At 56.6% G+C, this 14130-nt stretch overlaps 1 protein-coding gene across 1 annotated transcript; it reads left to right on the forward strand.

The window, feature by feature from the left end:
- Positions 1-2043: 2043 nt before the first annotated feature.
- IQCN (IQ motif containing N) lies at positions 2044-13660 on the forward strand. Its single transcript, XM_032628720.1, has 4 exons — positions 2044-2491; positions 3969-5950; positions 6988-7146; positions 12701-13660. Exons 1-4 carry the CDS (start codon positions 2449-2451, stop codon positions 13592-13594), a joined length of 3078 nt encoding a protein of 1025 aa, XP_032484611.1. The 5' UTR covers positions 2044-2448; the 3' UTR covers positions 13595-13660.
- The last annotated feature ends 470 nt before the right edge of the window (positions 13661-14130 follow it).

Consider the following 14130-nt stretch of genomic DNA (forward strand, 5'->3'; position numbering starts at 1 on the left):
TCATTGAGGCGGCTTCTCTTGTTGCGGAGCATTGTCTCTAGGCACACGGGCTTCAGTCGTTGTGGCAAATGGGCTTAGTTGCTCCACGGCGTGTGAGATCTTCCTGGACCAGGGATTGAACCAATGTCCCCTGCATTAGCAGGCGAATTCTTAACCACTGCGCCACCAGGGAAGTCCTGGGCTATTTTTTATGATTATTTTTAAAATTAATTAATTAATTTAGGCTGTGTTGGGTCTTTGTTGCCGTGCGTGGGCTTTCTCTAGTTGTGGTGAGCGGGGGCTACTCTTTTTTTTTTTTTCTTTTTTGCGGTACTTGGGCCTCTCACTGTTGTGGCCTCTCCCGTTGCAGAGCACAGGCTCCGGACGCACGGGCTCAGCGGCCATGGCTCACGGGCCCAGCCGCTCCGCGGCATGTGGGATCTTCGCGGACCGGGGCACGAACCCGTGTCTCCTGCATCGGCAGGCGGACTCTCAACCACTGCGCCACCAGGGAAGCCCTGTCCAGACTTTTAATAGCAGACCTTAATTTCTTCTGTTCCCTTTTAAATGTCCTATAATTGGAATAACCAATCTGTCCTCTTTTATGTTCAGCTTCTTTCACTCAAAACAATGTATGTGAGATTTCTCTATAGTGCTGACCTCATTCTCATTGATGTGTTGAACGGGTATAAATAAGTCAGTATTTCTATTCCTATTCGTTCATATTAACATATTGATGATACACTTGGTATTCATTATTCTGTTGATGGGCATTTGGGTGCTTTCTGGTTTGGGGTGAGTATAAACACTTGGACCTCTTGAGTATATTTGTCAGGGTGGAATTGTTGAGTTCCCTTCAAGATATGGATCGTTTCTGCAAGTGGTTGTGACATATTCACCTTTTAAATTTTAGCCATTCTTGTGGGTCTGGACACCATTTCTAATGGCTGGATAGTATACCACTGTATGAATAGTCAATTGATTAATTTAAACCACCATTTGGGTTGTTTCCAGTTTTGACTCTTCTAAAAAGTATAGAGATGAACATCCTTGAGTACTTTTCTTTATGCACTTGTAACTGCCCCCTAGCAATCACCTTTTTGGTTATTTCCAGTTTTGTTTTTAGGTACAAAATAACACTGGATATATGTAAAATAGATAACCAACAAGGGCCTACAGTATAGCACAGGGAACTATACTGAATACCCTGTAATAACCTATAACGGAAGAGAATGTAAAAAAGGAACATATATGTATATATATTTATGTATGTATAACTGAATCACTTCTCTATACACCTGAAACTAAGACAGCATTGTAAATCAACTATATTTCAATAAAAATTAAAAAAAAAACCCACTGGAATAGACTTCCTTGCACATTCATCTTTTTTTTTTTTTTTTTTAAATCCTAAAACATGTGTATGGAGGAGATTCACTGACAATTGTAGCAGAAGTGCCAGTTCTTAAAAAAATTAATTAAGTTATTTATTTTTGGGTGCATTGGGTCTTAGTTACTGCACACGGGCTTTCTCTAGTTGTGGCAAGCGGGGTCTACTCTTTGTTGCGGTGTGCAGGCTTCTCACTGCGATGGCTTCTCTTGTTGTGGAGCATGGGTTCTAGGCACACGGGCTTCAGTTGCTGTGGCATGCGGGCTCAGTAGTTGTGGCTCGCGGGCTCTAGAGCGCAGACTCAGTAGTTGTGGCGTACGGGCTTAGCTGCTCCGCGGCATATGGGATCTTCCCGGACCAGGGCTCGAACCCATGTCTCCTGCATTGGCAGGCAGATTCTTAACCACTGTGCCACCAGGGAAGCCCAGAAGTGCCTTGTTTTTGTTTTTTTAAAAAAAGATGTTGGGGGTAGGAGTTTATTAATTAATTAATTTATTTTTGCTGTGTTGCGTCTTCGTTTCTGTGCGAGGGCTCTCTCTAGTTGTGGCAAGCGGGGGCCACTCTTCATCGCAGTGTGCGGGCCTCTCACTATGGCGGCCTCTCTTGTTGCGGAGCACAGGCTCCAGACGCGCAGGCTCAGTAGTTGTGGCTCACGGGCCCAGTTGCTCCGCACCATGTGGGATCCTCCCAGACCAGGGCTCGAACGCGTGTCCCCTGCATCAGCAGGCAGATTCTCAACCACTGTGCCACCAGGGAAGCCCCAGAAGTGCCAATTTTTGATGGTGGCTTTATCCTACCCTTTGGCCTAACTGGTATTTCTCTAGTTTTACCTCTGAATGAGCGAGATTTGCAAAGAGAGAAAAAAAAAAAAAGTTGGTTTTTTTTTTTTTAAAAAGAATTTAGTTTTTTTGCTTTTAACATCTCTTTTCGTTTTGGTCTTGGGGACAGAGCCAACCCAGGGCAGTGTAGCTGCACAATGCATGGGATGAAGGGATGAAGGCTGCTTCCTCTTGCAAGCTGGCTTCTGAGATTGCACCGTCTCTTCCTGCTTTTCCTCCAGGTCTGTGACCCTCCAAGGTATGAAGTCTGACTGGTCCAGCCAGAAGGGGGTACTTCTGCAAAGTAAGTGTCTTATGCTCCAGGTTATACATCAGGGCTGCTTGACAGTGTCTGAACTCTCTCTGCATCAAAGTACTTCTTTTTCTTTTTCTTTTTTAACAGCAGATGGACTAAGATTTATTTATTTACTTAACATTAACATTTAAAAAGATTTCATTTACCTCAGCAACTTGAAAGACAATTGAGTGTACTATTAAAACACTTGAAATCCAGAGACCAGAAAGATCCCAGCGCCATTCTGGAGGTGGCGTGAAGATCTGTGCCAGGCCTCCAACCTAGGCTAGGCTCTGCCATGAAACTGAGACAACCTAAAGATAAGACAGCCTTGGCCTCGTTCCCACTGGGAGACAGCCCTAACTGCTCATGGGTAAGAGAGAGCTAGATTGCACTGAGGACTGGTTCCTCATGAGTCATCAGGAAGGTCAGTTGGTTCCGTCTTCAGCAGGTAGTCAAAGTACTTCTGAAAGCCAGTCATCCCCTCATTCTTCCCTCTACCACCCTTCCGTCTGTCATTGATCTATCCATCGTCTACGTTATCACCCATTCGTTCACCGATCCATCCAGCCATTCATCAGTCCACCTCCTATTCATCGATCTCTTTACCAATTCCTTCAGCTTTCTTCATTCACACCCATTTATCTACTCAGGTTTCATCCATCCGTCTGCCCACTCATCTATCCTCCCTCCCTCCATCTATCCATATATCCCGCCACCCACCCACCCATCCACGCGTCTATCCATCCACCCACCTACTCACTATCCATCCGTTCATCCATCCATCCAGGTGTCCATTTCCTTATTTACTTATCTGTTCATCAATTCACTCGTCAACTTCATTTACTCATCCATTTACAACCTTACCCTTCATCCATTCCTCCAGCCCAGCCAGCATTCATTCGTCCACTGATTTATCCCTTCAGTGTCTAGCCATGAGACCATCTATCCATCCAACTTTCAGTCCACTCATCCACTCACTTAATGGTCAAGCTAGCCACCCAGCCAATACCTGTTCAAAACTTGGAGCCAAGCCCTGTGACTGAGATAGGGCCACAGAAGTGACTCAGACTTGGTTCCCGCCCTCTAGGAATTCACAGTTGATGGAGAAAAGCAAATAATAACACCAGGCGCACGCACACACGAACAGGATATTTCCAAAATACTGTGATCAGTGCTGTACTCACAGTATGTTCCAGGTACAGAGGAAGGTCGAAAAGCAGATAGGTGGTCAGACATTCAGGTGAGAACATGCCCTGTGTGCTGGTGTTGAAGTAACCACAGGGTGATGAGGGAGACATGGGTACCAAAGGCCACCTGGGCGTGTGGCTGGAAGAGAGAGGGCCCGCAGAGGAGAGGAGGAAGATTGCAAGGTGCCAGGAGCAAGAAGATGTAGGTTCTGGGGTGAGTGCCTGCCCCAGCCAGGAGGCCTCGTGTGTACATGACACTGCTCCCTGACCACTTACTTCCCTATAACCCCCCACAGGCAGAGCTGAGCCGCCTAGGAACCAAGACAATGCAGCAAGCAACACAGCTACAGGTGTCACCCAGTGGGCAGAGCTCCTATCAGCCGTCCCCGACCTTCAAGACAAAGTGGGGACACTGCGTCTGCAGCTACAGGTGTCACCCAGTGGGAAGAGCTCCTATCAGCCCGTCCCCAATCTCCAAGGCAAAGCAGGGACACTGCATCCACAGCCCCGGCATGAGCCACGTGCATCCAAGGAGACCCTTCTGCAACAGCCAGACAAGGACAAGACGGTGGCTCATCACATCCCATGCCTCCGGGCTGTGGTGGAGAGCCAGGCCTTCAGGAATGTCCTGGTGGACGAAATGGACATGATGCTGTCCCATGCAGCCACACTCATCCAAGCCAACTGGAGGGGCTACCGGCTCCGGCAGAAGCTCATCTCTCAGGTGATGGTGACCAAGGCCATCCAGGAGGCCTGGCGACGCTTCAACACCAGGTGCCTCCTCCAGTCTGGCAAGACGGTGGAGAAAAAAGCGAAGGTGGAGGAGGGGGACATCCCTTACCACTCGCCCCAGCAGGTGCGGTTCCAGCATCTGGAAGAGGGCAAGTCCCTTCTGGCCCAGCCCACCTTGGTGAGCAGGGAGACCCAGTTTCCTTCCTCCAACGGCCTGGCCGCTTGTACCCACCAGCTGGCCTTGCTGCAGTCCCAGGGCGTGTCACAGCCGGGTACGTGCTCTGTCGGAGGCCCCAGCGTCGCCTTCCTTCCACACCAGACCGCTGCCATCAGACTTCCGTGTCCTGTGAGTCCAGAGGCGAAGTGCCGCCCATGCCTGCTGACAAGAACCGTCAGAAATGCCTGCCTTGTCCACGGAGAGGGGGACACGAAGAAGACCGAGCAAGTAACCGCCAAAGCTAACAAGGCAGGAGCCCCGGGGCCACCACCATCCGGAAGATGTGCCCAGGCAGTTCAAGGACAGCTCAAGAGCCAGACCCAGGCCCACATGGAAGCAGAGGTCCTCGAAGGGCCACCACAGACAGGCCCAGCACCTGTGATAACCAAGACCCCAGCCCAGACGTGCCCACAAGCCACAGTGAGCAAGACCCCACCCCAGTCATGCCTAGCGGCCATGATGAACAAGATCCAATCCCAGCCGTGCCCAGTGCCCGCGATAATAACCAAAACCCCACCCCAGCCCTGCCCAGCGACCCCGGTGACCAAGACCTCAGTTCAAATGAGACCATCAGCCTCGATGACCAACACTTCACCCCGGACACGACCAGCAGCCATGATGGCCAAGACTCCACCCCAGTTATGCCTGTTGCCCTCAATGTTCAAGTCTCCAACGCAGACACGCCCTGCAGCCACGATGACCAAGGCCCCGCCCCAGACGTGTGCAGCGCTCGTGATGGCCAAGACCGCACCCCAGGTGCGCCTGGCAGCCACGATGACCAAGACCCCATCTCATCAGACACTCCAAGGCGTCTCGGTGACCAAAGGTCCTCCTGCCCAGACACGCCTGGCGGCCATGGTAACCAAGACCCCAGCTCAGTTACGCTCGGTAGCCACCATCCTCAGGACCCTGTGCCTGCCCCCTCCAGCAGCTGGAAATCTCAAACCTCCATCTTCAGCATTGGCGGCAGCTGGAATTCCCGACACCTCATCCCACACATGTCTAAGTGGACCAAAGGCCAAGGCTGTGGTGAACGCGAGGCAGGCAGCAGGGGTGACCACGGTCTCACCCCACTCGTACTTGACTAAGGGAAAAATGAAATGCTTCCCCCCATCACATCTGGGGGCTGGGGATCCCAAGGCTACAGCCAGGCCTCCTTCGGGAGGTGAGAAAATCAAGGACTTCTCCCAGAAACGGGTGAAAACAGAAACAGCATCTAACATCAGTGAGGCCGTGGAAGTGCCCGTGGTTTCGTCCTGGACAAAAGTGGCGGAGGACGGGAGCAAGCAGGCACACCTGAGGATGGATGTCGTGAAGGCCCTATCCCAGGTATGTGAGCCTATAGAAACAGCTGTGGCACATCTGGGTACATGTCTGCCTCAGGCACAACCGGCCCCGTGTTCAACCACAGGCTCGCCCCAGGCACATCTGCTGGCCGAGCCGACCAAGCCCCCGTCCTAGGCACATGTTTCTACCAAGCTGACCAAGGGCCCGTCCCAAGGACATCCACCCCCTGAGCTGACCACAGCCCTAGCCCAATCACATCTGTCCAAGGTGCAGTCCCAGGCACATCTGCCCACCGAGCTGACCCAGGCACAGTCCCAGACACATCTGGCCACAGAAACAGCCAAGGGCTTCCACGCAGCCCGCCAGGCCACTGAGCTCAGCAGCAAGACCCAGTCCCAACCACTCCTAGTCAAGTTCAAGGCCTCCACCCAGCCCTGCCAGCACGTTGGCGCTCTGCCCCGAGCCAAGCCAGAGGACAGATTGACCCAGCTCCTGTCCCACAGCTACGTGCAGGGCAAGGCCACCCAGGGCCCACGCCAGGGAGCCTCTGAGAGCCAGAACACGCTGGTGCCTTTGCTGGCCTCTGCTGGACACACCACGTGCAATGTCGAATCCTGGGGGGACGGGGTGCAGCTGTCAACAAGCAGCCCAGCCCCGCCCTGCCAGGAGGAGCTGGCAGCCTCCCAGCTCGCTTCCCTATGTGCTGAGCTGGCTGCCCTGCTGGGCTCCCAGGAGAACCTGCTGGCGCCCTGCTGGCAAAAGCCCTCTCCCAGGGGGAAGTGAGGGCGGCTCTGGACCAGGCCCTGTCCAAAGAGGTCTCGGGAGCCACGATGGCCAAGGCCCTGCCCCAGGGCATCCTGGGCACGGCGCTGGTGAAGGCGCTGTCCTGGGGCAAGCTGGCCACCAGCCTGTCCTGCGCCCTGGCCCGGGGTGAGCTGCGGGCAGAGCTCACTAAGGCCATTCAGGGCAGACTGGCGGACGTGCTCAGCAAGGCCCTGATGGAGGGGGAGCGGGCCACCTTGAACCAGGCCCTGTGTCAGGGTGAGCTAGGCGCAGTCCTCAGCCAGTCTTTTTCTCAGGTGGCCCTGAGGTCTGGAGTCGTCCTTCTCAAGGCTGCCACGAAAACGGCGGGAAGCAGGGTGACTGTGATGCCGACCCCAGTGGAGGTGGACTGCAGGGGGAGCCCGTCGGCTGCATGGGGTCCCACCCTGGGCCCCATGAGACTACAGCCCAGCAAGGTCAGGGTTCACTGGGGTGGGGCCTCGGAGGGTTTCATCACAGGCTGGCCCTCCAGGCTCTTGGAAGAGGTGGGGGATGGAGCCATGCTCGGGGGGTCACCCTGCTCATCGGTGGTCTCTGTGGGCGCCTCCTTGACTGCTGGACTCCTTGACCCCTTGACCATTCATCAGTATCCCCTGATTGCTGCCCTGGACCCCACTCTGTCACAGGAGATGGGACCCAGCAGAGACACCCTAAATCTATACCTGACCCCCAAGGTCCGTGAGGCAAATGTGTGCCTGCACCCAAGGGCTAGTGAACTGGCCTCAGATCTCAGTCCCATGGTGAGTGATGTGGACCCCAATTTGCCCAACTCGCCCCACCAGCAGCCGCCCCCCAGTCTATGGCAGCCACTCATTGCCAGTGGCGTGAGCCCAAGCATGAGCCGGCCATCATTGGCCAGTGGCAGCATGACCCCAAGCGCCCACAATCCACACGAGGTCAGCAGGGCAGCCCCACGTCCATGGGCGTTGTCGGGGGAGGGCAGGGTAGTGGCACCGGGCAAGCTTCCCGGCACTACAGGTCGTGGGAGGGGCACCCACTTCCACCAGTGTGCCGCCGCCTATGCGGGGTCGGCTTGCGGGTGTCATCCCTCCGGGGTCAGCAGGGTACCTCCTGGTGTGTGTCGACCCTCAGTGGCCAGAGGTCCACAACAGCCATCTATGGTCCCTGAGGAGACCATGCAGAGAACTCGGTCCCCAGATCATAAACGAGCCTCCATAGGCACTAGGGAGATGACCAACAAGGTGACCCCGAGTCCACCACATGCCTCCACGGTGAGCAAAGCACAACCACAGGCTCCCAAGGCCTGTGTCATAACCCCAGATCTCCGGCCCGGCTCCATGGCTCCTAGTCATCGCTGGGCCCTCAACACTCAGGCTGATCCCAGTCTGTTCCAAGCCTCCCCAGGCAATAGGCTGGCACCCACCCTTCCCCGTACAGCCATCCCTGGGAAGGAGAAAAATCAAACACGGGGTACCATTTCCAGTGTTCACTGCCCACAGGAGCTGGTGACTAGCCATATACTTAATGAACTGGTGTCCACTTTGCCACAGGGTCCAGACAGTGACCTGGCCAGAAGCTTCTCCCAGGGCTCCACAGACTATGGCCCCAATGTGAGCAATTCCCAGAGCTCACCGCGCAGCTGCAGTTCACTCAGCCTTTCCACCAAGTCTGTGGCCAGCATGACCGCTGTTGACCTGGTGGGGGAGTAGTCCTGGGAAGCCAGCTTGGACAGGGAGCTTCATCTAGATCCTCTCCTCTCTGGGGTGCCTGTGGAGAGGTCCCAGGGGCCTGGGAACATGGAAGAGACTGAGAGAGCAGGCCATAGGCACATGACCCCAAACCTCCACGACCAGTCTCCTGCAGCCTCAGAACTGATCCCCATTCTGCATCACAGTTCAGTGGCCAGTCGCATGACCTTGAGTGTCCACTGGGGCTCAGATGATGAGGGAGATATGTCCTCAGGCCAAAGCTCCATGAATCTGAAGGAGAGCTTGTCCCAGAAACCCTATAGGACTGGGTTGACCAGAAGTCTGTCTTTGAGTAATGTGGTCCCTATGATCTATTGGCGGCCATCTGTGGCCGGTAGGTTGACCCCATGCCTATCTCAGCCTACAGTAGCCAGTAAGGTCTCCCCAGACCCACACCAGCTCTCTATGGCCAGTAGAGTGATCGCCAGCCTATCTGTGCCATCTGTGGCCAGTAAGATGACTCCCACCCTAAGCCAGACATCCAGGACCAATAGGGTGGCCCCTAGCCTAGCTCAGCCATTGGTGACTGATGGGGTGGTCCCCAGCTTTGCACAGCCATTAATGGCCTGTAGGGTGGCTCTCGGCCTAGCCCAGCCATCCATGGCCGGTGTGGTGGCCCCCAGCTTAGCCCAACCACCTGTGACTGGTGGGGTGGCCCTGGGCCTAGCCCAGCCATCTATGACCACTGGGGTGGCCCCCAGCCTTGCCCAGCCACCTGTGAACAGTGGGGTGGCCCCTAGCTTAGCCCAGCTGCCTGTGACTTGTGGGGGGACCCCCAGCCTAGCTCAGCCACGTGTGACCAGTGGGGTGGCCCCCAGCCTTGCCCAGACACCTGTGACCAGTGGGGTGGCCCTGAGCCTAGCCCAGCCATCTATGACCACCAGGGTGGCACCCAGCATTGTGCAGCCACCTGTGACCAGTGGGGTGGCCCCCAGCTTAGCCCAGCTGCCTGTGACTTGTGGCAGGGCCCCTAGCCCAAGCCAGCCACCTATGACTGATGGGATGACCCCCAGCCTAGGCCAGCCATCTGTGGCTGGTGTGGTGTTCTCCAGCCTGGCCCAGCCATCTGTGGCAAGTAGGGGGATGCCCAGCCATCTGTGATTGGTGGTATGGGTTGTACACTCTGTCAGCCAAGTTGGGCCCGTAGCGTGGGTTCAAGTCTACTGTCATCAAGGGTGAATGCAGTGGCTCCCAGTCAGCGTCATTCATCTTTTGCCATTGAAGTCACCTCGTGTGCACCATATCCATCAGTGGCTAACAACATGGGCCGGGGTCTGAGCCAGCCAACTGTGTCTACTAAGGTGGACCCATGTCAAGATCCTCTGATGGTTAGTGGGGTGACCCCAAATCCCCAGGCCCCTGAGTTCAGCAAGGTGGCCCTTGGGTTTCATCAGCCATCCAGTATTAGTGGGAGGCACCCAAGCATAACTGAACAGTCTGCTGTCACTGTTTCAGCTCCAAGTCTCTACCAGGCATCTGTGGCCAGTGGAGAGGACTCTTGTCTGGGCCAGGGAACTAGTATATCTCAGGGGATTCTGTTCAGGGGCATGGCTACAAGCACGTCCCAGGGCACCATGGCTGCTGGCATGCTTCCAAATGTGCCTCTGGGGACCTTGGCTGCTGGTATGTTCCTAAGTATGTCTCGGGTACCTATATCCCCTGGCACGTCAGGGAGTGTGGGGTGGAGAAGTGTGGCGACTGGTATGGGCCCAAGCCAATCTCCAGTGACCGGGGGCATGGCCCCCATTACATCCTGGGCCTCTGTGGCTGGTGCCCCCTTGATTCATGAACCAGCCTCAGGGGCGGGACCTGGCTTCTCTCCAGCTTCAGCGCCCGGTGGATTGGATGTGAGTTCATCCAAGTTTTCCCTCACCATTGTGGGCCCCGGCATATCTCAGGTCAATGTCGATCTCCCAATATCTTTGGGCCAACAGTGTCCTTCTGTGCTTACAATCTCCAAATCCAGTTACCAACAAGCAGATGCTGTCAGCCAGGAGCCTGGGATGGGCATGGCCAGTGGTGTGGTGCCAGGTTCCGTAGCCAGTAGGATGACCACAGCTGTGGCCCCAGGTACTAGGGCCGGTGGTATGACCCCTAGTCTTTCCCCAGGGTCCATGATCAGGGGTGTGGGCCAGAGCCTTCCTCAAGGGTCCATGATGAGTTGTGTGGCCCCAGCCTTCCACCAGGTTATATGGTCAGTGGTGTGGTTCAGACCCTTCCCCCAGGGTTCGTGATCAGTGGCATGGGCCAGGGCCTTTCCCCAGGGTCCATAATCAATGGCATGGGCCAGGGCCTTTCCCCAGGGTCCGTGATCAGTGGCATGGATCAGGGCCTTTCCCCAGGATCCGTGATCAGTGGCATGGGCCAGGGCCTTTCCCCAGGGTCCGTGATCAGTGGCATGGGCCAGGGCCTTTCCCCAGGGTCCGTGATCAGTGGCATGGGCCAGGGCCTTTCCCCAGGGTCCGTGATCAGTGGCATGGGCCAGGGCCTTTCCCCAGGGTCTGTGATCAGTGGCATGGGTCAGGGCCTTCCTCCAGGTTCTGGGGCCAGTGGCATGGCCAGAACCCTGCCTCTGAGTTCTGTCACAACTGCAGTGTCCCCCAGCCTGAATGCAGCATCCGGTGCTGGTGGGAAGAGGCAAGGTCTCTCTGTAAGACCCTCAGCTAGTCTAACTGCTCCAAGCCTGCTCCTAGGTTCAGCGGCAAGTGGGGTGGGCTCAAGTATCCCCTCCTTGTCCTGTGGCCTCTAGTGTGGACCCAGCATCTATGCCTGGGGGACTAGATCAGAACCTAGTTCTGGAGTCCATGGCTAGTACAGCTGGTCCACTCTCCACAGTTGGAGGCGTGGCCCAGAGCCTGCCCCAGGGGTCCATGCTGATTGGGATCTTTCCTCGTCAATATCACGGAGCCCTGGCGGGAGAAGCGTCCACAGCCTCCTTCCAGGCATCCCGTACCCCTGGCCTGGCTCAAGCCCATCTCCGGGAAGCTAATGGCACAGCCAGGGGAGTGTGCCAAGTGCCTACGGTTCTGCAAAGAGCCTCACAGTTGAGCCAAGCTCTTGGGACGATGTCGTTTGAGACCACAGGCCACCAGACTGTGATAAAACCAGAGGACCTGGACAAGACTTTGCCCCAGGGGTCCATATCCAACTGGGAGTCCGAGGTCCTTGAGGCAACCCCGTGGATGTCCCATAGTCCCCTGGCAACTGACATCGACCACAGTCAAGAATTCCCTGCAGAGGATGAGACTCTTCCCAAAGACCAAATGTCGCTCTTGGAGGAGGTGGCTCCCAGCTAAGCTATGTCTATGACCAGTGGCATGGCCTCTGTCCCTCCACAGTCCCCGAGTTTTGCCAAGCACTCCATGGCCCGTGGTGGCACCCCAACTCTGCATCAGAGGTCAGCCAGCATTGGGGGGCCCCCAGTTCCCACCTTGTGACTGCTAGTGGGGTCCCCGGTGCGCAGACAGGGTCTGTCAAGGGCACTTTGGCTCATCAACAGACGTCAGTGTCTCACACTGTACCCCGGAGCCCCTCCATGGTTTATGTTGTGCCCCAGAGCCCCTTGGCTTATCAAAAGGCTTTGGAGGCTCACATTATACCCCAGAGCCCCTCGGTGGCTCACATGTCCCGGAGCCATTCCCATGGGACGATGGCTTCTACTGTCATCTCAGGGTCACCCAAGCTGGCCCATGGCAGTACCATGGCAACCGGTTTACACCCAGGGTCTGTGGCTGGGATGGGGACCCCAAGCACTTCCCGGAAGTCAGGGGCCACCAGCGTGGCCTCCCATGTGCCACTTCATCCACCCCTGGTTAGAGGGGTGGCATCTAGCGCGCTCCAGAAGCCAGTGTCCGGGGGTCTGATTCAGGATGGCCATGAGTCCCTTGGCCCTAGAAAATCCTTCAGGGCCACGCATGATGTCCCTTTCCCACAAATGCCGGACAATTCTGCGGCTGGGACTGGGCCTGCCCATCAGGAGCAGAAGGATGCCCCCAGGTCCTCACAGGAAGTTCCTAAACATTCCACAGGTGCACCGCTGGCCATAGCGCCAACAATCCACACTGGTGAGGTGGCACAACGGATGGTCTTCCCTAGGCTGAATCCGGGGGTTCGGAGGGTGTCTCTGGGCTATAAGTCTTCACCGAGTGGTTCCCGGCGGCCCCTTTTTAACCAGGAGTCGCCGCTGGTGTCTCGGAATTCCCTTAGCTCCGTGGTTCCTGCAGACAGTCACGGGGCATCCCTGACTCCCGCTCTACTCCAGGGTCCTGAGGACAATGGCGTGTCTGGCAGCCAAGCGTGGAACTCTGCCGTCCCCAGTGTAGCGGTCGGGCCCAGAAACGGCACTGCGGCCCCTGGTGGCGCGTGGGATGTCATGGCGGCGGTGGATCCCAGACAGCCGGGGGAGCTGGTGACGTCGTCGGCGCAGGCTGTGGAGGAGATAATCATCCACGCGGTGGTCATCATCCAGGCGTGTACACGTGGCTTCCTGGTGCGCCGTACCATCAAGGTGTGGCATCAGTGGGCCATCACCATCCAGGATGCCTGGCGTGGCTACCGTGCACGGCGGGACCTGGCCCGGCTCTGCAGAGCCGCCACAGTCATCCAGGCTGCGTGGCGAGGCTTCTGCATCCGCCGGAGCTGCACCCAGCAAATGCTGCTCCCAGGCCTGTGGGCTGAGACGGGCAGCGGGGCCAGGACCACGTCTGATCACCGCTGCTTCCAGTCCTGCCACCCACGTGTCTGTAGTCTCTGCCAGTCACTGAGCTCCGGGCTGGGGAGCCCACCCATCGTGGTGATGCTTGTGGGTTCCAGCTCCCGCACATGCCACATATGCGGCCATACCCTGCCCACCCGGGTGCTGCATGGCACGGGCCAGGGTGCTGCAGGCCAGGCCAGCATGCCACGGGGCTGCATCACCCGGTCAAACCCCCAGAGCCCCTGGCAACCCCATCACCAGAGCAAGGCAGCCACGGCCATCCAGTCAGCCTGGAGGGGCTTCGCTGTACGCTGCCAGCTGAAGCGGCAGCAGTTAGCAGCCAAGATGCTTCAAGCCACCTGGCGCGGCCATTACACCCGGGCCTCTCTCACCACGGATGCGCTCTTGGGACCAGCGGCGTGGGACAACTCACAGCACGTGCAATGGCCAGGTGTCTAGGACCTTGGCTTACCAGTGGGGGAACACCAGGGGAGGAGCCATGTGGCTCTCTGGGTCTAATGAATAAAGCCCTCCACAGTCTGGGTCCTGGTCTACCTATGCTTACGGGGGTGTCTCAGGCATGGTGCGAGGGAAAATGAGAGGGATCTGGAACATCCTGGACAGGAGGGGCCCAAAACTTCCAACCATGCAGTTGGCACCTAGGGTCTGTGGCTGGGATGGGGACCCCAAGCCTTTCCCGGAGGTCAGGGCTGCCAGCGTGGCCTCATACGTACCATCATATTCATCCACGGCTAGCAGGGCAGCATCGTCGGTTCCAGATGGAGGTACTCCAGAAGCCAGTGTCTGGGGACCTGGCCTAGAATGGCCACCATGCGTCCCTTGGCCCTGGAAAATCCTACAGGTGCATGCATGGGTGCCTCATTCAGGAACTACTAGAGGGTTCCAGCCACATCCAGATTTGGGGGGATGCTGGGCCCAGCCCCAAGGGGCCCCAATCTGGGTGAGAGAGAGCCGTACAAAGACATCCCCAGCTG

This window comes from Phocoena sinus, chromosome 3 (genome assembly GCF_008692025.1).
Source record: "Phocoena sinus isolate mPhoSin1 chromosome 3, mPhoSin1.pri, whole genome shotgun sequence".
Lineage (NCBI taxonomy): Eukaryota > Metazoa > Chordata > Mammalia > Artiodactyla > Phocoenidae > Phocoena > Phocoena sinus.

Bases quoted from the DNA above. Each gene is read 5' to 3' on its own strand.
- IQCN (XM_032628720.1), top strand. From the start codon at position 2,449: ATGAAGTCTGACTGGTCCAGCCAGAAGGGGGTACTTCTGCAAA. The intron at 5,951-6,987 runs GTATGTGAGCCT...TCTTTTTCTCAG, and splicing joins TCGTGAAGGCCCTATCCCAG to GTGGCCCTGAGGTCTGGAGT. The intron at 7,147-12,700 runs GTCAGGGTTCAC...GCTCTACTCCAG, and splicing joins TGAGACTACAGCCCAGCAAG to GGTCCTGAGGACAATGGCGT.